The sequence below is a fragment of the Habropoda laboriosa genome, unplaced genomic scaffold (genome assembly GCF_001263275.1).
Source record: "Habropoda laboriosa isolate 0110345459 unplaced genomic scaffold, ASM126327v1 scaffold151, whole genome shotgun sequence".
NCBI lineage: Eukaryota > Metazoa > Arthropoda > Insecta > Hymenoptera > Apidae > Habropoda > Habropoda laboriosa.
Genome location: NW_017100286.1, coordinates 1248736 through 1274766, shown reverse-complemented (window position 1 = coordinate 1274766; position 26031 = coordinate 1248736). Strand labels below are relative to the sequence as shown.

The window sequence follows — 26031 nt, the reverse complement described above, 5'->3', positions numbered from 1 at the left end:
CCGCCGTTCCAACCGCGATAACATCCAGCCGCGCTTTAAACGCGACATTTTGCCTTCGTTAAATTAACATAGTCGTTAAGATGTAACTGGGTCACCGACCGCCCGGAGGTATCACGCTCACACGATAAGTCAGTTTGCGCTTTTTGCGCGGGCAATGGGGACGCCACGCGTCGAACCTGCGTTCTCCGATTTTCCGCGAGTTCCCGGGGAACTGCGGTGGATCGCTGTACAAACGAGTCGCGGAGATTTCTCGTTTGTTCGTGTAGGCTTAGAGAAACTAAATTTGTTTTCTTCAGAAAATTTGTAAGTTTGCAATTCAAAAGAAATCGATTCCGCGCGGCGAAAATCACATATGAATTCACAGAGGCAAAAGGGTTAAACAGATTCGCCAGACTCCCACGTTTGAAATTTAATAAAATCCAATCCCCGAGCAGATCAGAAAATATTTCCCGGGTCTACGAGATTACTTCACGGGGAATTTCATTTCGTCCAACCAACACGCCGGAAAATTGTTCGGAACACTTGAAATCATCGAAGCACAAGAAGGACACTACACACGATCCATATTCATGCGACAGTCTTTGTCCACATTTCGATCCAGTTTCACGGGCCTCAAATATTGACGTACACCTAGACAACAGCTCTCTAGCACTATCGACACGAACTTCGATTTCCTCGCGTCCAACTTTATAGAAAATTCTCTCCGTGCGCGTGTGTGTGTTCTGCTACTCTTTGACGAAGAAAAAAGATAATTCATCGTCCAGCTACCAGACGAACTTACATTTCTTTGCACTTTTTCCTACCGTTTAATAATCCTCGATGAATTGTATCAGGACAGGTTTATCGTCGGCTCGGACCGTTCTCGTTCCTGCAGTTTTCCCGAATCAGAATTGAAAATCACCGGGAATAGAGGAGGAAAATTCGTATCGGCGGAAGGAACGCGATTTCGCAGCCGCCCAGGGGGTTAGCAACTTTACGATCACCCGGTGCATAAAGTTCGTACAAAGCCGTGGCTGGTACGCCCATGTGCTTTTAGTTTTATTTAAGGTCAGTGTCGTCCATCGACGACGACTGGCCTGTTATTGAATATCGATACTTACCGTAAATCGCGGCAGGCCGACGTCTGCGTTCTTTCCATAAGATTCTTTCGCGATTGGAAGAGGGAAATCGGCCGTTGAACGCGGAGGGGAAAAACTTGGTCCGGAGTGTAACGCGATAGGACGAAGCGTCGAAATGGAAAAGTTGCAAACATCGAGACACGATTTTCGAACGACGCGTGGAAATTACGGGGAATTGTTTGCACCGCGATAACGAAATATCAATCGAGCAACCAGCGTAATGAGACGAGTGCTCCTTTTGTTTAATAGGAACAATATACGGAATAGCGGTGTTCGCGGACGTTACAAAGAGATTGCAAATATCGCGTACGCGAAATGCAATTCGAGAAATTGGTTCACGCGTTACTACGTGTTTTGCATGGACGATTGTTCCGGGACAACGGATTGGCGGTTACGTTATTTCGCATTTCTGTTGTTTTAATAATTCTCCGTTTCGCGAGATTACATGTGTCGCGGGATATTGAGACTATTTTCTCGTTAACGAGTTTCCTGTCGTGACATCTGAATACGTTTTTAATTTCATATTTTAATACCAAATTCTGTTGTACGTCTGACGCTTTTATTAAACGAGAAAGTTGTATTTCGCGTTTGTTTAGTCTCGTTTCTCATTATTCGAAATATTAAATAATATTTCCATTCGTTGTACCGTTTCAATTCTTCAAGAATACGAGGATTTTAATTCATTCAAGTCGAGCTTTGTCAATTTCTCTTTTTTTTTTTTTTTTTCGTCGTTGCTGTATAATACGAATTAATTTATGCAGCTAATAATGGTCTAACAATGCAACCGTGGTACGTAGCTGTATGAATTTAAAGTAGGCCATAATGCAGGCGAGTCGTGCCAAAATGTACCAAGAATTTATCGAATCAAAAAGATGCTAATTTGAATGAAAGTGGAATGTATCAGTTGACCGTTAATGGTGCACAATTTGATCAAACAAATTATTCTTCTACCTGCAAAAGGAGGCAGTTCAAAAAGACACTTCACGAGAACAAGACACAAACCAAAGACACATCCCAATTATCATTCCTTACCTCCGGAAACGATCGTAAGGAAATCACTGTACGAGATACGCGGTGTCGAAACATCGAAGTGAAGATTTACGACCTTCACTAACGCGCCGTCTTTATTAAAGTTGATCGCGTTGCATCGCGAATTCGTGCAAAAAACAGTTATGGAGGTGGAAAATGTGGCGTGTTATTGCAACAAATTCGATCCCCAGTAACGAAAGGTTTACGGTCCCAAGTGTTCTGTTGTTCGTTTATGGCGCCGGTACGTCCACGGGGGATGTATGATTACCTGCCGAAAGTCGGCACCTCGGTCCGGCGGCCAAATGTAACTAAGTCGAAACCGTGGCTTCGTTGTGTCCTAATCAGGTCGCAACAATTACCTCTACTTAATTCAGAAACCACAAAACAAAGCATCCCTTTCACCTCGCTCGAAGCACGATTCGCAAGGAGCGCGAATAGAGTTTGACGAGCGGAAATAGTTGGGGAGGGTAGAAATGACACGGTCGCTCTGTGTGATATTTTCTGATTTAAAGTAACGAGGGAAAACCGTATCAAGGTATCGAATTTCCATGAAGAAGTTCACCAGTCGATCTGCCTCGGGCCGGCATTATTCCGCGGCGCGGCGGAGGACGGCCGCGATAACGAAAATCTATTTCGTCGCTTCCGCGTTCCGCGCGCGGAGCGTGTGAACGCGGTCCCTCCGCCTCTTTATACGGCCGCGTACGTGTCCCGATGTGCTCTCGAGCTATACGCTCTCGATTTTCAGTCTCGATTCATCGTTGTAGTATATATATCGCGCAGGCCGCGCGTATCGAACGTAGGTAGAGCCGCGTTTCTCTTTATTCCCAGGCTTCCTGTTCCTTCCTTTCTCCACGAAATTCTCGTTAACGATAACGCGGAATTCTATTTGCAATCATCGGTGACGCGCCGCCGCGCGTCTACTCTTATCGAGTTCCAGCAGCTTTCTTCCACGAGTTTCTCTCACCCTGGAGGAGATATCCAACGGTTCTTTCTCCGACTCGTGTACACATACCGTATATTTTCGCGGAGCGCGTCTTCCCTCACTCGTCCCGTTGTTCGCGCGATCGTAAATTCGCGTGTACGCCGAAATCGAATTTAAAGCGATCCAATTTTATCTGGATTTCGTTTCAGCCGGGGAGAACCCGACCGGTGAATCGAAATCAACGTTTACGAGGCGCCGATGGTAAGCTAGTAAAACCGTTATCGGTCCGCTTTCCCGACGATTAGGATTTCTTCACGGGAAGTTTCGGGAACACGCGGAGAGATACGATATTTCTTCCTTTTGGCGGAGGAGTGTAAGTTTAGGTTTTGGGGGGAGTGGGACCTTGTATTTAGGGCTGTTTTTCATCTTTGTGAAATTAGGGATACATTTTATGTTTCTTAGGTCTCGATTAAATTTCACTGCAATTTTTCATCTAGTGAACGAAGAAAAATTGGGGTGTAGAGGGTTAAAGGGTTGATACGCGGCTTCTTCGATTTTTCAATTTTTGCGTCGTGAAATTTGGAAATTTTTTGCTTAGGAATCCTTAATGTACAATAACGAATCAGGCTCGTGCCACGATTTTGACTGATAAAAACAGTTATATTAGTAACAGTTATATTAGAAGATCGCCAAATTGAATTAATCAACAATACACTGGCTTTTCTTACTTAATACCCTACTAAAACGTTAAATAGCTGACGCTTAGATGCACAGTCAGGAGAAGAAATCACACGTCAAGGGGTTAACATTTTCGAACAAAAGCAAAGAAAAATCGGCTTAAACTTCTCCCCCAAAAAATCGTGATTCTCAGGTTCCCAGGTGTCTGTAACCTCTCTTAATGTAAACTTGAACGTAAGCAACCGTTGTCGGCGTGTGCTGGCGCGGGAAAAGAATCTCGTTTGACGTCGTTACTGACCTAGCACGGCCATTTCACCCCCTGCTCCTCCAGCCTTCTCCCTCTGTGTCTCTTCCGGAAAAACTTTGTTCCGCCAGGATTGAATTTAGGCTTTGCACGATAGCGGGAAGTTTAAGTCGGTACAACGAGCTCGAAGTTGTTGCAGCAAGTTGTCGTCTCATGAAAGGGGAATCACGTATCTCGACGTACGAGCCACGGCGACGAAAGAGTTTCCGGTCGAGTCCCGGGGATGACTTTTGCGGATTGTCGTTTCTGATATATGACGAGCCGAAACTTTGTCCCCCTGTTTTAGTTTAGAGAAGCTTTCATTATGCACGTGCGCCACGGAGAGCTTTGTGCCTCGGCAATTTCACTTCGCAAACACTGGTAAATCTCGCATGGAATATTCGATGCCTCCTAGACGGGCTGAATTTCATTTTTCTTTAATGGGCTTCGCTACTCCGCGTTGTAAACGTACCCAGCCCTGTTTGCATACTCGAAACAACGCAGGATGGTCCCGAATGAGTGTTAATTAGTTGAGAAAAATTTCGAAATTTTATTACCTCTACATACAGGTTGCTTCTACATTTTTGTTTCCATTTGTCTGGTGTCTTTTAAAGCGAGAAATTGAGGCTCTTGAATGACAAATTTGGAAATTATTCAATCTTTCGATCTTTTTCTTCAAGAATTCCCGAATTTTACCAATTGAAGACTTCTTACAGAAAATTTTGAATTATTTACACATCGAATTCTCAAATTTTATGGATTGGCGATTTCTTACAGAAAATTTCGAATTACTTACTCATTCCCACTTAATTCGCCATCAATTATGAATTAAGAATTTCGTGGATTAAATTCCTTGTTAATTCGCTATCAATACTGATGCTGGCAAGCTTTTCTCCCAGAGATTCCCGAATTTCATGGAGCGCACAGTGATTCCAAACTTTCGTTCAGCAGTACACACCGATGGTGAAACATTACCTTAGATTCCACCGTATCCGAGAAGTTTAGCTCAGCACTCACAGGATGTTCTCGGTAGCTTCATCGTTTATCGGACTATTCAATACTTCCGAAGTTCGCCGCATAATACGAGCATTCGCTAACGATATTACTGCTTTAAACATGCAGCAACTTTTTCATTTATGAAATTCCCTCTCGTGCAACATTCCGACCCCGTGCTCACATACTTAAAACCCTCCACTCTCGAAACTCACGCCGTAGCTTGCTCGAAAGTTACGCTTGCACGTCACGATCTTCCCTGTAGCAAATTTAAAAACGTAAAGGTGTTCCGTACGCTCTATTTTAAACAGCGAAATCCTTGCATCGCCGAAAAGAATACAATTCACCCTTTTATTTTCCACGCGAAACGTTCACCATTGTCGTCGCTCTAACCTCTTTTTTCCAGCCTCGTTCCTCCCTTTTCCCCTCCATTTCGACGTATCGATGTTTCCGTTTCCCCGGTGCCCTTTGTCGTCGTGAAAAATCCTGGGGAAAGCGAAATCCTCGGTAACGAACGGCGATCGGGGCTTTACAACCGATATCGAGCCGGCTGGATCGCACTGCTCTCCCAAAGTATAAGTTTCTAACGACGCGCTTCGTACGCGTACCGTGTACCGAAAACGAAATTAATAGAAAAAAGAAGGACGACGAGAAACATAGCGGAAGCGCTTAACAGCCCCCGCGAGATAGATACTCGCCGTGGACAAAGTCAACGGCGATATTTCGCCAACTGTTTCGCTGCTTGAAATATGTCCGGCCACGCAGTTTTCATCGGTGTGTTTCGCGGCTATTTCGCCGGAAAGTTTCTACATTTCACGTTTGCACTTTTTGCTTTTCCAGCTAATTCTCCTTGTTCCGCGAAACCGGAGGAGTGTAGTCGAAGCGTCGATTAAACAGCGATTATTCACGTGGTCGAGTCAGGAGCGTGCAAAAGTTTCCTGGAAAATTTATTTAAATTCGGCCGCGATAAATTAGGAAGCACATTGTTCATATTCGCGGGGACATTTTCATTATCGTTGGAGTGTCGTCTGTTAGATTTATCAGTCAGTTAGATATAACAAAAATTAATCTAACGCCTTACTAGTGTCGAATCCTCATCCCTTTGTCCCTCGACTCCCATGCTTACAGATCCTTATCCCAGGTGCGTTACCTAACCATTGTCCCTGCAATTCTTCTCCCGTACCATCGAACCCTCAATCCTAACGAGTCCTGATCATTATCCTTACACATTCCTGGTCCTTACCTAACGAACGCATTCCTAAATTCCCCCACCCGCAACTCCCATAAACCCCAATATAAAAGCAGTCTCGAAAAAGGCAGTCAGCATTGCATAACAAGGAAGTTTAGACCGTACAATTTATATCCGCAAAACCAACAGTGTAAAGAAAACTTGTCAACAAATAAAGATAATTCCTAAAATCCACTTACCTAACGAACGCATTCCTAAATTCCCCCACCCGCAACTCCCAAAAACCCCAATATAAAAGCGGCCTCGAAAAAGGACGAAAGCAGTCAGCATTGCATAACAAGGAAGTTTAGACCTACAATTTATATCCAACAGTGTAAAGAAAACTTATCAACAAATAAAGATAATTCCTAAAATCCAGCGTCTAAAGTGAATCGACGACACTAGGAAGTATATATATATTACTTTTGTATACGTTCGGAGAAAACCGTTTAGCCTTACCACCTCTGTTTAGTAAAGATCTAAATGTTTATGATACGTGACAAAAGGCTGTTTTCGAGACACCGCGATGAGGCACGGACCGTAGCAGTTCGCGCCTACAAGGGTCGTACATCCTTGACTCGATTATTCAACACCGCGTTGACTCGTTTATTCCTTACCACGATTTGGCGTGAGAATGCGTTTTGACAGACAATATATTTATTCTATTTGGTAGTGAGTAGTGTTCTGTTTAGTTGAGTGTGTCTTGGTGAAAGTTCTGATCTTAACTGCCTTTCTAATTTTCGTAGACTTCCGTCGTCGCTAATTTTCCGGACCGGGGAAAATCGGGGGTCAGTCTAGTCACCTGATTGGTAATTGGCTAAGCCAATCGAATGATGAATCCATTGACATCTACCTATTCCGTGCGCTCGAAACGCAGTCCGTGCGGACTAGACAGTGTCAGTGGGGGTGGAAGGCGTTATAATTGACAATTTGGCAACGTGGTGGAATTTCCGCCAGGCTTGGGTCCCGAGACATAACCTGGTCAATGGCCACTGGGTCCGGTCTCGGGGCCCTTTGGAAATTCATATTTACGATACCTGCAATTATAGCCGTTGAGGACGAAAAAACTCTGAAAGATACCATTTAGAGGATTAGAAAGGAACCAACTCTCAAAAACGGCTGTACCGACTTGCGTATCATAAACGTGCCAGCAATTTGCATTTCGGATATGGTCCCTTGTACAAATTGCTAGCCACCCGAAGAGCCGTATAAACGGCAAGAAAAAAAGGAAAGCTGAACCGTGGGTACGCTGCGGAACAAGGCTCTTCGGTCCCAAGCGGGGTCGTAGGCAATTTTAGGGCGTTGCGTAGGAGCACTTTCAGTCTGCATACAGTCCTCTTGCCATCAAGTAGAAAAGCGAAGCTTCCTTGTGTCTAATAAAAAGTTTATAGTTTCAAATAAGGATTATTAATTATTTAACAACCAGTAACTCCCATAATCCAATATCGTCGTCGTCGCGTGTATACTTCATCCCCGGTGGTCTGAAGTCGTGGATTTAGGGGATTTAGGCTATTATCAGGTTGGCTTGTCGAGTTTGTTTTCCAGCGTGGCTCTTGTAGAACGTTTACGAGAGCGGCTGAATAGATCGGTTATTACGCTTTAAAGGTTACTCGTCCTTGGTGTGATCGATCCGGGTGTCAAAGTGGAGTTAATATCGAAAGAGTCGAGTTTCAAGAGGAGTTCACGATGTGATAAGTTACGCAAAATTATATTAAATCGAGCGAGTCGAGAAAGTTTCGAGCCTGATTGAACCCGATACAACACCAGTTTCACTTGGCGGGAGGGGAAAGTTGTAGAACACTGTGAACGTGATTTTCTTCCTTGTGTTCATGTTTGTTCAACGTTGCGTGATGTTTTCTCTTGCACGGAAGACTAGTTGTTATGCTAATCCTTGATTGCGATGCTAAATTCAAGTATGTCAGTGGCACAGCGGATCATTCTCGTTGATAATGTAAACGAATTGGAAAACAGTGTAATTGGTACGATTAGATTAACTTGGGATATTCTATATTTGATGTTCGCACGGTCGCATGGCATATTTGTCGCGTTCGAAAAAAATAAGGCTGCCTCGAAGAGTAGGTGCTTTATTGACATAATTAGGAATCGGTAGAAAATCGAACTAGTGACTTTATTTTAACGTAGACATAATGATATCAATTCCTAAATAAGAAAACCATCATATCCTTCATATTCAGTTAGTTCATCTTTCCCACTTAACAAATCAATAAATAATCCGACACAAGATTTAATCAGTTGTGTCACAAAAATTGTGCACTCGTTTTACGTACTGTTACAAAACACCATCAAACTTTAAGAAAGAGCACAACAAAGCATTCTAAAAGAGACCAAATTAAACAAGTTAATAAGTAATCCTATACAAGATTTAATCAATTGTGTCACGAAAATTGCACACTGTACGCACTCGTTATAGAAACTTAAGAAAGAGCACATCAAACCATTCTAAAAGCGTCAAAATTAAGCCAAGCATACTAACCACCCAAATTCTTACACCACCTAAACTCGTAATTACAACTCCTCACTGTACGTGGTGCCGTATCGGTCCACGAATACGGGACTTGGAATGTCTTATATTGAGAACTAACGAGAATCCGGAGTACAAGTTGTGATTCTAGAACAGACTTGGCTGATCGTTTTTCGGAATGTATGGTTTGATGTTCTGAGGAAGACTGACTGACAAATTGGAGGAGTGCAAAAAATGAGAGTTGGTGTAGGCGGAGTTAAAATCTGGGGGTAGAATATTGAAACGATAGAAATTCGGCGATTGGTCTTAGGATATTTGCAAGAGGATAGAGAAGCGATAGAGAGCGTTTTGGAAAATCTCAGTAGGAGAGGAAATCGGACATCAGAGAAGGAATAGACTAGTTTGCTAATTAGAAAATTGGTACAGTGGATAGTAAAAATGTGCTAAGTTGTCGCTCGGTAAACGTTTTACGGGGGTACGCTCGTCTGACGGTCCCGTTTTATGGTTTTTTTTGGGAATCGTTGTTCCGTACGGAACACTGTACACGCCCCAAACATGTTACCCTATCGTGATAACCCTCGGCATCCTCCGACACGACCTCCACGTTACGTTCAATTTACTACTGTGTATCTTGCATCTTCCGCTTACACCCAGACGTCTGATCAGCTTCCCATCAAACGAACGCATTGTCCACGGTTCTCCCCGATCCGACGAAACACGCGACAACGCCGTCGAACCCTTCACGAAAGTTGATACTTGGCCCGCATCCGAGGGCGGTGAGAGGTCGTCGACGAACGGTTAAGTGGCGTCGAAGCGACGAAAATGGGATCGTCCCATTTGCAGATTGAGTTTGACTTGTGAAGCCAGCCTCCTGGGATCGTACCGGATGTTGTCTCGACTCCCGCCATCTGTAACCAACCGCTAAGGGTTGGTGAAAGGCGGGAGATAAGGCGATGCGGTATTATAAATGTATAGGCCGACGCTTTTTCATCCCGTTTATCGTGCTTAACGGCGGACTTTGAAAAAGGATCGCCGCACACGACCCCGTTGCCATTGCCATCCCCGTGCATGATGTCGCCGGGCTTCAGGAAACTCAAACAGCCCGGAGGGTCGTGACGGAGGAAAAATCGCGCCATTTCCTTCTAATAGATTCGAGGAGCGAGGTCTAATTCAGAAGTGGGAGACCTCGTGTACGATAAGTTCCCGGCGAATTGAAGTGACTTCGGTGAATGTTTCATGGGGGACCAGTGTGATTTTCATTTTCACGGTGTTTCAGTTGAACGAGAACATTTGTATAGAAATAATTAAGTGAGTGATATCTGGTGCAAATTTGGCTGAGTTTGAACGAGGAGATTGCGTACAATCTTTGTCTATCTAAATATTTTCCATCTTCTTATTGATAAGTATAATATAAAGCTTCGTACAAAATAACAGGAACTCGATCTGTAATCCTACGTTTTCTCAAATTTCTATCCAAATTCCCAAAAAAGTGATCGATAGATCTGTTCTACTATTCTGGCGTAAAAATGCAAAAAAATTCATTGGAAGTATTGAAAACGGAACAGCGTTGATACATAGTGCTTAATCCTCTCACAGAAAGCTGGCACTTCACGCGGCCCTAAATATACCTGATCTAATTTTAAATTCGTCACACGTCTGTTCTCGTCTACCAAACAGACAACACCTTCTCGAAAGCTCTATTTCCAGGAACCTCGTATCCCTTATTTGTCCGTCTCGATGGCTTAAAACGTTCCGCAGTAACCCTCCAGATGTCTCGGATCCTCGTGATTGACGTCCAAGCGAATTTTCAAGACGATTTACCAAAAAGAGCACACACCGAACGCGATATAACTACACATAAAGAGAAAGAGGGAGAAGGGATATCGGTATGAGGAGAGAGCGGCTCTATTTATTGACAAGTGCTCCGTATCGAGATCCACGGATCGCTTCGAAATGGAAGCAGAATCAATCCGTGCCGTTCCATCCAGCATCGCTGTCATTCACTATAAGCTTTAATATCGACGGTTCCGGTATAGCTGCAGCTTTTTCCTCTCCCGTTCTTCCAGCCTAGCTCGTGCTTTTCGATCTCTACCTTCCCATCTACGCACACGCTAGCGTACAGAGGGTAGAAAAAAAAAAGGGAGGCTCGATCAGGCTCGCGTAAAATCGTGCCGGGCCAGCCGGAATTTTCACGGATCATTTGGCTGATGGCATATTCGGCGGCAGCGTTCCCGGCATATTCGATAACCGTTCCCGCAAGTCCTGGCTGTGTAACAGCGACGAACCGGGGACAGATGTGCGCGCGAGCGTAAAAGAACGTCGTTGCCTCCTATATTCGTCTGCTCTCTCTCTCTTTCTCTCTCTCTCCTTGTTCCCATTGGCACACCGTAACAACCGTTTCTCTATAAATCTGCGTCGCCGTGTAGCAGTTCTTGATAGTCCATCGAAAATATTCGATCGAGCGAAGACTCGTTGACCTGCGAAACAAGTAGCGCGAGCGAGATTGGAAAAGTTAGGGGATACGTCTCTTGGATCGGTGATAATAACAGGGATTTCTTGGATACGGAGTAAGTAAGTACGTACTTAGGTTCAGCCGCGTTTTGTAACGCAACCGTCGTGTCAGCAGCTTTCGAAAGCGACTGGTTGCCGTTGCTCCCCTCGCGATCGACCGGAATTATTTGTCCACTGGTCGGAAGACGAAGACGAAGGGAAGCAACACGTGGCTTCTCTGTGCGCTACTGTTCTTCGTGTGTACCCACTCACGTGCCGTTGCGTAAACGCGATAAATCAGCCGGGGAGTTGTGAAACCGGTGCATGCGCTGCTCGGTACCCAGAAACGTGGCTCGGGAGAGAGTGTTTCTTATTGCTCGATAGGTTAGAACGGATCGACAGCTGAGAATTGTTCGATGGATTCGAGGATTTCCCTTTCGGCGCTTCTTTCCTACCGTGCTCTTATTTATTCGGTCTTTTTTTCAACTCAATGCAGAATGGGATGAAGATTGGAATGAATATGTTTAGCGTGATTGTTCGGTTGTAAGTTGCTTTATTGTAGAGCCGTGGTTCGGCTTCTTGTTACAAGGCTCCTTCTTGTTTTTGACTGATTCTGCGTTAAACGGGGCTGCTTATACATATTTTTCCGTAGCTGTAGGTTCGAGGAAAGGGCCTGTTGCGACCTGATGAGGACGCAACGAAGTCTCGGTTCGGCGGATTATAGTAATAAGCCATTTAGTCACATTTGGCCGCCAGACCGAGGTGCCGACGTTCGGAAGACCGCAATATACCCCCCGTGGACTCACCAGCGTGACACTCAGACAATAGGTCCCAAAAACACTCAGGACCATAAAACATTCGTCTCCCAAAAGGTCACAGTTTTCGTCGACCAATAGCCGAACACACCACGTTTTCCACCTCCATAACACAACCACCAATCAGAACCAACCTAATGCCTATATATACATCTGCACACCTGAAAACCGAGAATCACAGTAAAACGAAAGTCCACGACGCAACAGGGCCAATCATCGCTTTTCCCAAAGTACGGTCCCTTTCGCGAGTTTCTATTGGCTGGTAAAGACCGGTGTCGCAAGTCAACGTGGGGGGGTCGTCGGTTGCGTCAGTGTTTCGTGTTTGAGGACACGACAGTGCTGTTTGTGTTTCACGTGTTTCCACGAATTCTTTGGGTTTTTGCGAATTTTTCTGGGATTATGATCTGGTCGCGTTTGATGAACCGAGCGAGTTGGAGGTTGTATAGGAGATAATCGTAAATAACTGCTGTATTAGTAACGCAGGTAGGTATCTGTTTACCTGCAGATTTGTATTAACGTTATTATTGTGTAGTTTGTTTAAAGGAATTATTGAAAATAACAATGCCAGAGATAGGAGGACTTTTAGAAGCATTCGTTGCAACTCGTAAGCTGTTTACACCCTTTCGAACATTCGTGGAGAGCCATTGTTGAAAAATATTACGTTGCTTCGGGAGTATGGTATCGTGAGATTCAATTCGTCGTTTTTTAAAAGGGAGTTCGAGGGAAACGGCACTTGTGCAGATTTTGTTCTGACTCTATTGAAGCATGAACTACGAGTTGTGCATTACCGAATGTTAAGCTTGAAATGCAAGGGTAGGAGGGTGGTGTTTGTGTTGGTTATTTGGAAAATGAGCATTCAGAGATTAAATTACGCCTTCATTTCTGAAAGTATAAAATATCGGACCTCTTGTTCTCAATCTGTTTCATCTATGATTCCTTTTGCTATCAAACTGTATGAAATGCAGGTTTAACGATAAAAAGGATGGTCTCCTTACCAAAAATGATATCTGTTGAGTAAAATATTATTGGTGACACTAAACACCAACTCGACGACTGGGTTCACATTTCAAACAGAAATTAAATCTCTCCAATTTACAATTAAAACCTGATCAAAATTATTAGTTACGTTACTGAATATTTCTACTATTACTTTACTTAGAATATTTTCTAAATATTAGCTAATCAATGACGAGTTAACCCTATAATGACTATATTAATAACAGTATCCCTCGATAAATGAACCATTGCATTTTTAAATTCTTTCTTTCTCACATTTCGATCATCGAGTTTATAATGGATACTAAATCGAGGTCAATTTTGACCAAAAATATATACTCGTTCCACTAATAACGAAAGGGTTAACTCACCTTCCAAAGTTACCAAACGAAACAACATTCATTCCATCCTGAAACATTCGTTTGGCAACATCAGCGCAATATTTTTCATCTCTCCCATTTTCACCGTCTTTTTGAAAAAAGCATCTCGTACATTCCCCAGCTTGTTAGCTCAGAACACATATTTTCAAGCGTCACATGCGCGGCTGTTCGTCTTCCCGAGCTCGCCGCGTAACGTAATAGTCGGTCGTTTCGCGTCTAATTAGCGAGAACGTTAGTTTTCGTCGAAACGTTCCCCGGTTCCACGCTCCGCCACTCGGTTAGAGCATTTCCACTCGAGACAGGTCGACGCGTACCCCCCGTTGACGAGCGTTATCATCGATATAGTCCTGTTATAGAAAAATTTAATTAGATTCCAGCGGGCGTCGAACGCGCGCGGACAGAGTCGTAGAGACGGTGGAAAAGTTGGCGGTGGTGGTCGCGACGAGTGGCGAAACTGCACGTACGCGAGCAGATAATAAAAGAAAGCGACTGGTACGTGAACGTGGCTCGAATATCGCCGCCATCCGGGGAATAAGTCGTCGAAAGTGACCGCGCCGTAAATTCTTTTCACTCGCGCGCACAACGCTGATGGTATTGATTCACGGTGTTCTCCGCGCGAAAGAAAGCACGGTTCGTAATTCGATTTGTATATGCACGGTTTGTCGGCTCGTTGTTCCCTTCGTTATTTAGCTGGTGTTGTCATAAATTCACAGCACGAGGGTTGAATTTGTTCAGTCGATGGAAAATTTCATCGGAGATACTCGACAAGGATTTTACTCGCTCGAGTAGAAAAATTCAGGTTGTCCAAGTAATTTGCGAAAAATTGAGAATTGTTTACCCTCTACTGTCGAGACACCGTTTTTGGGACGCAAAGTCCGTTGTGAAGTTTACGAAACTCCGGAACATTTCTGACAACTTTTCTTACCAATTTACCTTTGTTACACATTTTCTTAATAACATTATAGAATAGAGTGGTTGGTCGTATTAATTTCATTTTAATACGACAATGTAGAATGTGAACAGGGAGAAGGGAGCAACAACGGGTCAACGTTGTAAGATTTAATAAAGAAAATAGGAAAAACAAAATGATAGATACAAACGACTATGTGGCCAACACACCGCTCTCACAAGCACACGACAGCCGTTGTCTTTCGGTAGCTTTTCGGACCGCTGTGCTAGACCGCCGCACAATAATGTTGAGTTCTAAATAGAATGGAAGAAAAGAAAATCAGCGGAGTCTCAGAGACAGTAGAGGGCTAATCTCCTTTAATTTTCTAGCAAGAGAACATCTCCAAGTGTCTCCCACCAATTTTGACGAAATTTACGTACGATTCGTTTCTCAAAAAAAACATTCAATCACGTGTTATTTACATCGAAGGGGTAAAAACAGCCCTAAAAGTTAGCGTCAGAAATCAGTCAAAATTCGATATCTCGAGAATGATTACCATTACCCATCGGACAATTCTTTTCGCATCACGTCATACATAAATTTCACTAAAATTACCTCGTGACGCTTAAGCGACGTCCCTTCTGAATAATTAATGCCTATTCGTGCCCGAGCTGCTCGTTCCCGAATACTTCACGTCCTTAAAATTAACACGACCGCCTTTGTCACACCGTGACACTGGCCTTCGTCGTTGGAATATAATCCCGAGGTTGAGGCTTTTAAAAATAAATCGTCGGCCGGTTAACACAGCTGTCTAAGGTGTCAGTTTTACGGACACCGAGCATGATGGCCCATTTTCGAATAACAAACGCCGTCTGCGGCGAAGGGATGCGAAAGCGAAGATGGTTGGTGTGCGGCGTGTGGCGGTAACGATCGCAGGTCATTAGCAATGCTAATGCACCTTTCGACTGATGAGGCAGCGTAATGCCTCTCTGGTCGGCCGGGGCTTCCACTCTGGCGCATTTCTCAGCGAGGCTACTTTGGAGTGGTCGAGCCATAAGGCTGGTCGCTTCGGTCGGTTGGTTACCAGGGCTGCTACCCGTAAATTTCGCCCGGGACTATTGGCTTCCTATTAGGATCGAACTCCGTAACTATTTTCCAAGAAATTAGAATCCCCGGATAACGCGATTCCACCGTAAAACAGCACCGTATACCCTCCCGTGCTCTTAATTGCGCGTGAAGCTGAAAGACCCCCGTTTCGATTCGGCGAACCAGTTGCTCGGACGCGAACGCGTTGCAATTGCTGTTGCGATTGGATTTTATTAAAAAACATTGTCCGATGTGGGTTTTTTAAATGGAATTTTAGAGGATTTCGGGTGGATGGTATGGAGATTGCTCGTCGTGTTTCGTTCATTGTGCAAACTTAACGAGAGGGAAATTAGTAACGAGGGAAATGATGAGAGTGTTTGCAAGAGAATTCTAAAATAATTCGAACGCAAAGAATGAATTAGAGAAGCCTAAGAACGTAAGGAGAAGTTTCAGTATTTAAGAAATAGAACCAAGTTCTGAGAATTAAGAGATTGCTGAATTTCATAATCATTCGAACATCAAAATTAAAGAAAGCTTAGAAAGATAAGAGAAAAAAATTTCAACTCATATTTAACGTGCGTTTTAGTTACTTTCGTTCACTTCCCTTGTTATTTTCGCAAGAACGTAAATTACAGCATGACGAATAATGAAAAACTTATTCCTACTCGTTTCAGGCACAATTTCATTACAGAAACGTATTTCCAAAACTAACAATTTTATTTTCCACAATTTGCAAAAAATTTGAACGTTAAAGGTTTAACGTTGAACGACCTCGACGACAGCATTTAGGACACTCGATGGAGAGGTTCATTTCCTACAGTCGACCGCCCATTCTACTCAGGAAGAATTTCGCGGAGCACGAGAACGTCACGAGGAAATTTTGAAGTTCGATCAAGCTGTTACGATCGCTGTTTACGGCGGCGCGTAAAAGTTTATGATTAAAGGAAGTTCGACGAGCCTTAAGTGGCACCTATCGAACCTCTTTTACGTGTTTCCTGTTTCTTGAAACGAAGCAATTCCACCCGCGGCTTGTTCCCCGACGACGAATTTTTTCCCTCCCGGTTCCGTGAAAGCACGTAAGGGAATTCCTTACGATTCCTCACCCTCTCTCTCTCTCTCTCTCTCCTTATTACCAGCGACTCCGCGGAGCATCTGGCCAACGTTGATGACGCCGTTAACGAAAGAAACCGTTGTAACGCGGTTGCTATCGTGCTACGTACTCTCTGGGCTTGTTTGCCCGCCATGATCCGATTACGTAAACGCGACGGAACGCGTGCTTCTTAGGAAGCGATTACAATTTCCATTGAAACTTGCACGGCGAACGTTTCTCCACCTCCGTGAGAGTTGTAAACCACTTACGGGCAAATTAAAGTAATTTCAGCGGACAAAGACCGTAAATAGATTCGACCAGAAATTTCGCCGAACGTTAACGGAGGATCCTTTTTTAGGGGGGAGGAAAAATCGTGACGCGATGCTTCGTTCGCGATTTGAAATTTTAAAAGGATTAGGAGATGCTGAGAAACGTAAATGTCCCGTCATTATGAGGAGTCGTAATTAATTAGCTGCTCTTCACCGTTGCTATTAAGTAGGTACCTGTGCCTGCAAGGTCTTAAAAGCGGAGCAGTGATCAACAAGTTGCGTTATTATGTTCGGTGTTGAATGTCGAAAAGGTTCCTCCTGGAGGAAGGTAGTTTAAGTTCAGCGTGTTATCGCCAATTTTCTGCTTATCGTTAAGATTGTTAGAAGTAGTATCGTTTCAAGTATTCGTGAACTATTAGGTCATTCTACAAGTTCGTGTCGAATTTTGTAATTCAAGAAACCTTTAAATTTGATGAAAGACAATTTATTTTTATCTTGGTATCATCATTATGTTGTCGCTATAGAATTTCCTTGAATTTTGATGGAAATACTTTCCGCTTTCGGTAGAAAATTATGGGACGAGCTAACAGTGAAACAATCTTCAAAATTATAGTAAGACACTTCTCAGCACTGCAAAACATCGATGGAAATAGCGAGCCACTAAACACTTCACTCTGTAACGAAACTCGAGCACTCTTCCTTCAACCAACTCGCGTATCTACAAAACACCTGCTCAAAAAAGAAAAGAGAATTTCAAGCAGCGAAGAACCCAGTTTCCTCTCTTAATCCTCCCTCGCGGAGACGTTTTTTGCATGGGAAAAGGGTCAGAAATCTCGTTTCACCGTGGAGAAGAGATGGGCACAGACGCTATCGTTGTTGAAATTTTCACCGATCCCTCCCCGCCGCCGCTAATTTTCCTTGCCGGCGTAATTAGCCCGCAGGAACGACAGATAATTAACGACTTAGAGGCGATCGTGGAATCAGCCGGTTGAAGGAGCAGGACTCGGGGATAACTTTATTCGGACGAAATCCTGGCCGAGGCGGCTGCGTTTGCGGGGAATTTCGCCGTTGCGACTGGCTCGGTTTGCGGACGGGATAGACGAAAAGGGGTTGTGAAGAGGAGGAGAAGCTGGAGAGAGAGAGAGAGTGAGAAGGGGGCCAGGGACGAAGCCAGGACATTGTTAACAGCATTGCTGCCTAATTAACCGCAAACGCTTTCAGTGGGTTTCGCCTGGTCTATTGTTTACATGCGGGTATGCCGCCTGTATGATAGTGCTCGACGACCGAACCAGCTGAAATATTTCCATGGAGATTCTCTGCCGCTTTGTGCCGCACATGCACGCCGTCTATCCAGATCGGAACGTGGATACGCAGGAAGTAACGTCCACTCGTGGGAAATTCCGCGCTTTTCCACTGGAATCGACGACACCGCCTCTCGATCTCCTCTCTCTACCGCTAACGCTGAGAATCTTTCGTCGCGGAAGGGAATCTTCTTTGCTTTGACGCTCGCGAGCTTTCCTTTCTGATCCCGTCGGGGATAAGCGGGGATCGTTGCTCGGGGATTTGTAGTGTGGGTACGGTGAAAGATCGGTGAATGTAAATAGACGCGGTGCTGGTTTCGAGATATGTAATTGTTGGTAATTACGGAATAAAAGAGTGTAATTAGAGGAAGGAAGTTGGCCGGAGTTTACGACGAGTACTCGCGGTTGCTCCGAGCTAAAGTTTGGCGAATAACTGTAATAGGTTGCTGGGCTGGAAGATGCTTTTTGATACCGGCGGGGAAAAACGACGAGAGGAAGGTTCGTAACGGTAGAGACATGTATAAGTAGGCTGTGGATGTTCAGAAATGTGTGTTTCTTCTGTAGAATGAAGAGTAAAGAAGAAAAACTTGTGTGGTGATTTCTTTGCTCGTTAAAAAATTAGAGAAATGTAGTTTCTGTATTTCTGTTTGCACACGTCTTGCATATTTCTTTTGCCGCAGTATTTTACATACTTTTCGTTTAATTAATTTGTTTGTAATATTGAAAATTGGTATAAATTGCTATTGATCTTCGCAATATTCGTTCCAAATTCAAATTGATAAACAGCTTCAAACTTTTAGTCGATATTTTTAATATCACATTTTCAAAATCTTAATAATTTTGTAATAATTCACCGAGTGACCTAATTCTGGGGAAAATCAGTCGAAAATCACAAACGAGTCGCATTATCATACCTGGTTCCGAAACTAGGCTTCACTCGCCAACAACGACAAATCGCAGCGGAATAATAGATTAATTAGCAGCGGAGGATGGAAACAAAGTATCGCGGCCTGTCAGAGGCAGAGGTCAGCTGCGTCCAGGGGTCAGCTTTCGTTAATTTTAATTGACGAAGGGAATCCGCGCGGTATCGGATAAGGCGGGGAGGGGAGGAAAAAGTTGGCGGTTCGCTGGGGGTGTATAGGGTTTCGTTTCAAGGCGATTATCGGGCTAACGAGCTTTGAAAATCAAGGAAATTGTGTATCGCGAGAGCTACCAAGTGCGCCTCCCTTGGAGCCTCGCGAGTGATAATAAGCCACTCTTGCGACCTGCTCGCCAATATCCTTAACTCCGAAAGCTCGTTGAGAGCAGGATAAATAGAGCTTAAAATTAAACTCCACCGGTGAACTTTCTTATCCGGCGAAGAATCTCCGGCTCGTATATAATGCGATCTTGTTATCGGAGCGGAGCGGTATTTTTAGAGTGTACACGCGTGGAAAGTCGACTCTGGGTGTCTCCTTACCGGTTGGATACCTCGCGTGAATCTGGGCCACAGATTCGTTGAATTAAAAACGCCTTTCGTATCCGAATTTATGGGTTTCCGCTGCTCCGAGGTGTCCATGGTTGCGTATCGTTCAGAGAAACGCTTGGGAGGTTCTCCTGAAGAATACAGAGTGTCCCACTTTAATGGACATTTAAATTATTGAAAGTTAGAAAAAATTGCTAAGAGAATTTTTAATATTTTCTTAACGCGCATCTGATGACTATAAAAGAAAATTCTCTAAAGGTCATCTTTTTTATACCAATGTGACGTTATAGTCGACATGAAGAGAAATACAAGAACCTGACATGTAAATCAAAACAATGTAAATATAATGAAATATTTGTGAAACAATGAACCAGCTTATTTCGATAATTCTGACATAACTTTCAAAATAAATATCGAAATAAACTCGAATCGTATAAACTCCTTTTACTTTCAATAATAGTGGTGTTAAGGCGTATCCTGTAGCCGGATTTACGGCAGCGAGTCAGGTGGTCGCCGTCGCAGGCAAATGTCGCTTTCTCAAAATACCACAAGTGTCTATTGCGTTGCCTGCGACACTTAGTCCATAGGACCAGACCCTGCCATAAATCCTGGAGTCTCCGAACGGAAAATAGAAAAGTGGCCCACGACTTTGATGGGCCACTTGACTTTAACAAAGCCTAGAAAAGCGGAGATTCCACAGGATTCCCACGCATCCGTCCACCGAACACTTTCTCCCTAAGATAACGCGCTAAGGGCGAAATGGAGCGAGGTTGCGATGCACCGGAGTAAACTGATTGGTGATTTAGAAAAGGAAAAATCGCCAATCAGGGTGTTTTCAGGAAAATAGGAGTCTTCGTCGAGGGAAACCGCAGAGACTCCAGCAGAAACACTTGGCCACTCGCAAGAGAAACACCTCTTGAATTAGTTGTAGAAAATAGAACATAAAATAAAAACTTAGTGTTTCAATCAAGAAACTGGTCCTTCGTAGCCTTAGAACATTAGTCGGCACACACGTGTAAAAATCGGCAACGCTTGAACGATCGAAAGATCAACCGCAAGCCCTAACAAGTGGAAACAGTTTCGATGTTCATTATAAGTCCAACATTCTGCATATGTGAGATCAATGTAAATATCAAAGTGTATAAATATGTTAATCAGAGTTCCAGTCTCGCCGTTTGTGCCTTTCATCTCCCTCGATTCTCGAGTATATTAAATACACATCTGTCGGGTAAATTGATTTATACTTTCCCTCGCAGATCGTCGAAATTACAAGAGCACCGACGACTACGACGAACAGTGTGTGTAACGTGCGGTTGAATAACTCGGAAATCGTCGTTTCGAGAGTGCTTCCGTTGAATCTGCAGTAGGTAGGGTTCAATTAGATGAAAAAGTTGCCCCGAGGGGTATGTTTGGAAGATCGAGCGCGTTAATGCTGATCAAGCTGCGCTGGTGTAGATACTGAAGCGTCGATAATAACTCTGTTCCGGGTAACGTCGACGAGGCGGCCTGGAATCGAAACTGCTTTTCCGTTGTTCTCCACGGCGAACGATGTAAATGGGTCAGAACCGTGCGCGATGATTAAACACCGATTGCTGCTCCGCCACCATGCCACCCGTCATCGTTCCACCTCTCACTCGTTCCCTCCTGTTTTTTCTCTCCCTTCGCGTCGGAAGCCATTACCGCGAAAAGCGGCTCGATACATATAAATGATTACAAATAACTGAAAATCGATAGTGAAAAAAACCTCCGGTTAAACGGTCGCTCGTAAATCAATCGCGCACCGTCATTAATTTATACACGAACACCCGTCGATCGCGGTGTGGAACCAGCTCGACGAAAAAACACCGCGAGACAGAGAGGAAAGAGCGGCCATTAATTATTCTTATTTTTTTTTTTTTCACGCGTATTGAAACACCAGGTCAGGAAAATATGTTTTCTGCTAACCTGACACGAGAACAGAGGTGAAATTGTTCAACGAACAAGTCGAAATGTAAAATTCGCTATTTCTGGTAAAATTGCGGGTGAAATTTTGTCAATATTCGCTATTTTTGTAACGTGTATAGATGTAGTAGTGTGTGTGTTTAACGTGCCAGGTTTTAAAAATATTCTCAAATATTCCTGTGGCGTAATAATTCTCGTGGTAATTCCTCGGTTTGCCAGGCTGAGACAAGACAAGGGTGGCGGCGCCTGGTGCCCGAAAAATATGGTGACAAAGGAGGGTAAGGAGTACCTCGAGGTGAATCTGCACAATCCTCGCACGCTGACGTCCACCAGGACCCAGGGAAGGTTCGGGAATGGCCACGGGGTCGAGTACACCGAAGAGTACTTCGTCGAATATTGGCGACCGGGGTTCAACAAGTGGGTGCGATGGAGAAATCGACGTGGCATGGAGGTACGTACACACACCTTTTGCCTGCACTCTCGCTGTCGATCGATTCGAAACGGTCGAATCTCTTTTACTTTTTCCCTCTTCTCTTTCCTCTTCCTTCTTTTCCCCTCTTTTTACCTCAAGTTCGCGGCCGTTCCACTGTCTATTCTACAGTCGTTACGAACGTGACGATGGCCGAGAAACTCGTGGCGTAGGGAGATTCGGTTGAACTTGGAGGAATCGATCGTGGTTGCATGTTCAGTTACGCTTGCTACGATCATTCGACATGCGATCTTGTTGAATGTTGATCTGAAGGACGTCGATTTGTTAGAATATTTTTCGAAGCCAGGAAATAATCGAGTTAATTCGAAACGTGCAGTAGAGAAATTTGGAAAATCTCGAAGTGAGAGTAGAGAATAGTGCAAGTAGTAATAGATCGTCTATAGTCGGACAACTCTCGGTCGTTTCTACGCAGACGTTATACTTTACCGGAAGTTTTTAATACCGCGCATCAGCTGGAAGTTATTTTGCGAAAAAATTATTCGGGTCAACTTTGGAAACTACCCTTAAACTTTATAAGCGCTATTACTTAAAATTTCTTCGATATTCGCCGGCTAACTCTTTCAAGAGTGATTAAAGGCACCACGTGAACGGTGTCTCCCTGTGATAAGCTTGAACGAGGAATCACGTTAATCGTAGGTGGCCCGTGAACTTCTAACTAACTTCGCGGGATAACCGAGTATACTTGTTACATAAATTTGCAAAAATAATTGTACGCTTATTTACAATAACGATGTAATGAAGAAACTATTTCGAAACACTCGCGATACCTTAAATCTCGCGCCGCACATCACGGCAATCGAGCTTCTAACCTGAAACCAGCCTTAATTACCACATTCGGGGGATCTCGATCTCGAACCTGATTCCTCCTTATCCAGCTCGGCCATCGCGACGGACAGATTTTTATACGTACGACCAATTATAAAGCAATTTCGCAGCGAGAAGCAGCAGCCGTACCGACAGAATTAATGCGGTGCCACTCTCTATAATTGCTCTCGTCAAGGAAATCGGATTACAGTTTCAGCCTGGCTCCAGTGGGAGAAGAGAGAGAGAGAGAGAGGGAGAGAGGCGTAGGGAAGGGGAGGAAGAAAGTGTCGCCGCCGCGCAATTCCATTCTTTTGAACGGGAAAATCTGCGCGTATCGCGCTGAAGCTTCGCCCTCGATAGGCCCCGAGGCCTTCCACCATTTGTATTCTCGAATGGTCTCGTCGTTTCTCCCTTCCTCTTCCTCTACAGGCTGTCGTTGGACGCGTATCTATGGCGCGTCAACCGGCCGCCTGTGTTCGGCCAGTGTAAGCGGTCGTTACAACAGGCGACGTGTTAATTAACGTCTCTTTAGCATGATAATCTGTACGCGATATCCATTAGCTCGTCAAAATACATCATGCCAGGTAAAGCGATTTACCGGCGTCGATGAAATTACGGGGAACAGGCCTCCTCGAGCCGTCGTCTTAAATTACTATTACGCGCGCGTGCACGCTCTCTCGAGGAGGATACACGCTTGTGGACGAGACTGCGAAGGAGTATCGAGAAGGTCAGTCGAGATTTCCGTGAGAATAGAGTCATTGGAGATGAATGAAGGTGTAAGGGAATAATTGACGGAGTTGGAAAATTGAAATTTTGGAGGAGGAAGAAAATTAACTCTGAAAAAATAAAAATTGTGTGCTATTGTAATGCTCGGTGTTTTTCTCCGAAACTACATTAAGATTCTGACGAGATTAGGGTTTTTGGAGATGAATGAAGGGTGCAGGAAAATATTGACAGAGTTGAAAATTTGAAATTTTGAAAATGGAAGAAAATTAACTTTGAAACGCTACAAATTGAGTGCTTTGTAATTTGGTGCTTTTCTTTGAAACTGCATTAAACAATCGCTTGACTGTATACTCGGCTTGTCATATTTAAATTAGCCATGGAGGAAATGCGATGCCATCGTTATCTTATTTCTACATTTGTCTTTCCCGTAAATATGGCGGACGAGAATGAAGAGGGCTCTGAAAAAATTGCCAGGAAACTAGCTAAGACTCACCATTCAAGGACATTCGAACGGAGGAAATTTTCGAGGAGACGTTAGTTGAATAGAATCTTATCAATGACAGTCTTTCAGCCGAAAATGTTATTCAATTTGCGTTACTTTCATTACTTCCCCGCGCTTAGACGTATCTCGCAGGTTAATTCTCCGGCGTTCTCTCTGGCTTTTCACTAAAATGTTCGCTTCTGCTCTCGTTACATAAGAACACGGACGTGCGCACACGTTCCCCGTAAGACTAAACGGATTCTCCTGGAACTAACTAACGGTACGGTCGCTTTAGACTGAAAGATACTGCGAAATGAACTTGTTCTTACGAAACAGCGTATTTAAAATTCTCTGCCTCCACACTCTGTTAACTGAAACAAAACCTTAACTCTGTAACAATTTTATACTTTCCATCTTCTTCTCCCTCGTCTCCTGCGTTTTAACCGTACAAACTTAGTACCTACCTCTCTCGGTACATATTTAAAAAACATAATTAACAGGATTATAAAGTCCTGTTTAAAAATGCAAATCGTCTTCGCCGCGTTCGTAATTGAAAGGATAAACCTCGTTGAACCTGATTTCGTTCATTGTTCGAACGACAATGGGGAAACATTGATAATACGATTTTCACATTTCGCCGGAATTTCTGCGGAAATTTTAATAAGAATCGTTCGAACGAAGTAATCAAAAGAGAAATAGATCGGTGTTGTACGTCGATACCTCGGCCGGTATCGAGAACACGAAGAGAGAGAGAGAGAGAGAGAGAGAAGCTTTTGTTCGCGGTCCACGACCCGGGTGTTGGCAAATGGAATTTTAATGGATGCACGGCGGAGCGACCGCATTTATTCCGCTCGTCGAAACAGCCCGGTCATAATCAATCGTAACGAGGCACGGTCCATTTCTTTCTCTCTTTTTCTTCGATCTCTACCGTGTTCCTTTCTTCGCGCGGACGCGTCGATTTAAACGATCCCTCGGTGAAGCGCGAGCACGGATCCGCCGACCGTAAGTGGACGGAACATACACCCTCGTGTCGATAGTTTCGTTTCCCTTCAATCGACAAATGAACGCGCTTTTCCGCGTGCTCTACCACTCGACCGCCCGACATGTTAAACTTTACTCCTGAATATCGGAAAAATTGCATTCCGTATGCGTGAAACATTCGATTGGAGGTGTGTGCTCTTCCGCTTGAAACTCCTCTCGAGTATCTTTCCCCGAAACTGCAGGCGTAATACCTCGTAATACTGTGTTTGATAATTGAATACCGAGACTGTTTGATGGAGAAACTACGTTTATTACAATAAGTTCCAACGATTCTTCCAACTTCCATCAATGAAATTTCAGTGTTTCCAGGCTTCCAAAAAACGCAAACAGAAAATAAAGCTTCTAACACAACTCGCGACACAAGCAAAGCGGTCTAAACGCTTCCGCGTTGTTAGCCGCGCCCCTTCATCGAGCTGTCATAACTTACCCAGACGTTTCGATACCCGCAGAGGAAAAGCTCCGTGTCGCGAAAGTAGTTTTGAAACTCCGGGCCAAGTTCCGTCACACGATCGTGTGCCTTGTTATTCGACGAGCCTCTATCGCCATAGAAAGGGAAGAGGCTTCTGATATTCTTCATGGTTTGGTGATTCCCCGTGTCGTTGTCTCTCTCTCACCAACACGTACACTCCTACACCTCTCTCTTCAAATACACACAACATACTCGATCGTGCGACCTCTTCCCTCAATTCCGTTCGCAGTAGTCGTTCCTCCCATTTTCGCGCAGATTCGCTGAAAGCGGGCGAGCAGACGCTGGATTCACAGTCAGCTCGGGGAAAAGGAGTAGCGTGGAAACGGCAGTAGGAACGAGATATAGCTCGATACGGGAAACAGAGAGAGAGAGAGAAAGAGAGAGTGAAGGTAAGACGGGGAGAATTTAAGAGGGAGCGGAAGTTAAAGGAGGATAAGGGAGAACGTTTACCCTGCAGCCTCAATCTGGCCGGCATGTGATCTTTGTGCACGCGTTCGTTCCCTTTGCTCCTTGCACTTTGAATACGAGTGCAGGAAGAACGAAAGAGCCTCGTCTAGCGCGGAAG

At 44.2% G+C, this 26031-nt stretch overlaps 1 protein-coding gene across 1 annotated transcript in view; it reads left to right on the top strand.

The window, feature by feature from the left end:
- Nucleotides 1-26031, top strand: part of LOC108573691 (discoidin domain-containing receptor 2) — a 116487-nt gene that overhangs the window by 17166 nt on the left and 73290 nt on the right. The window contains 1 exon segment of the mRNA XM_017936169.1: nucleotides 21675-21906. Coding sequence (XP_017791658.1) covers nucleotides 21675-21906 — 232 coding nt within the window.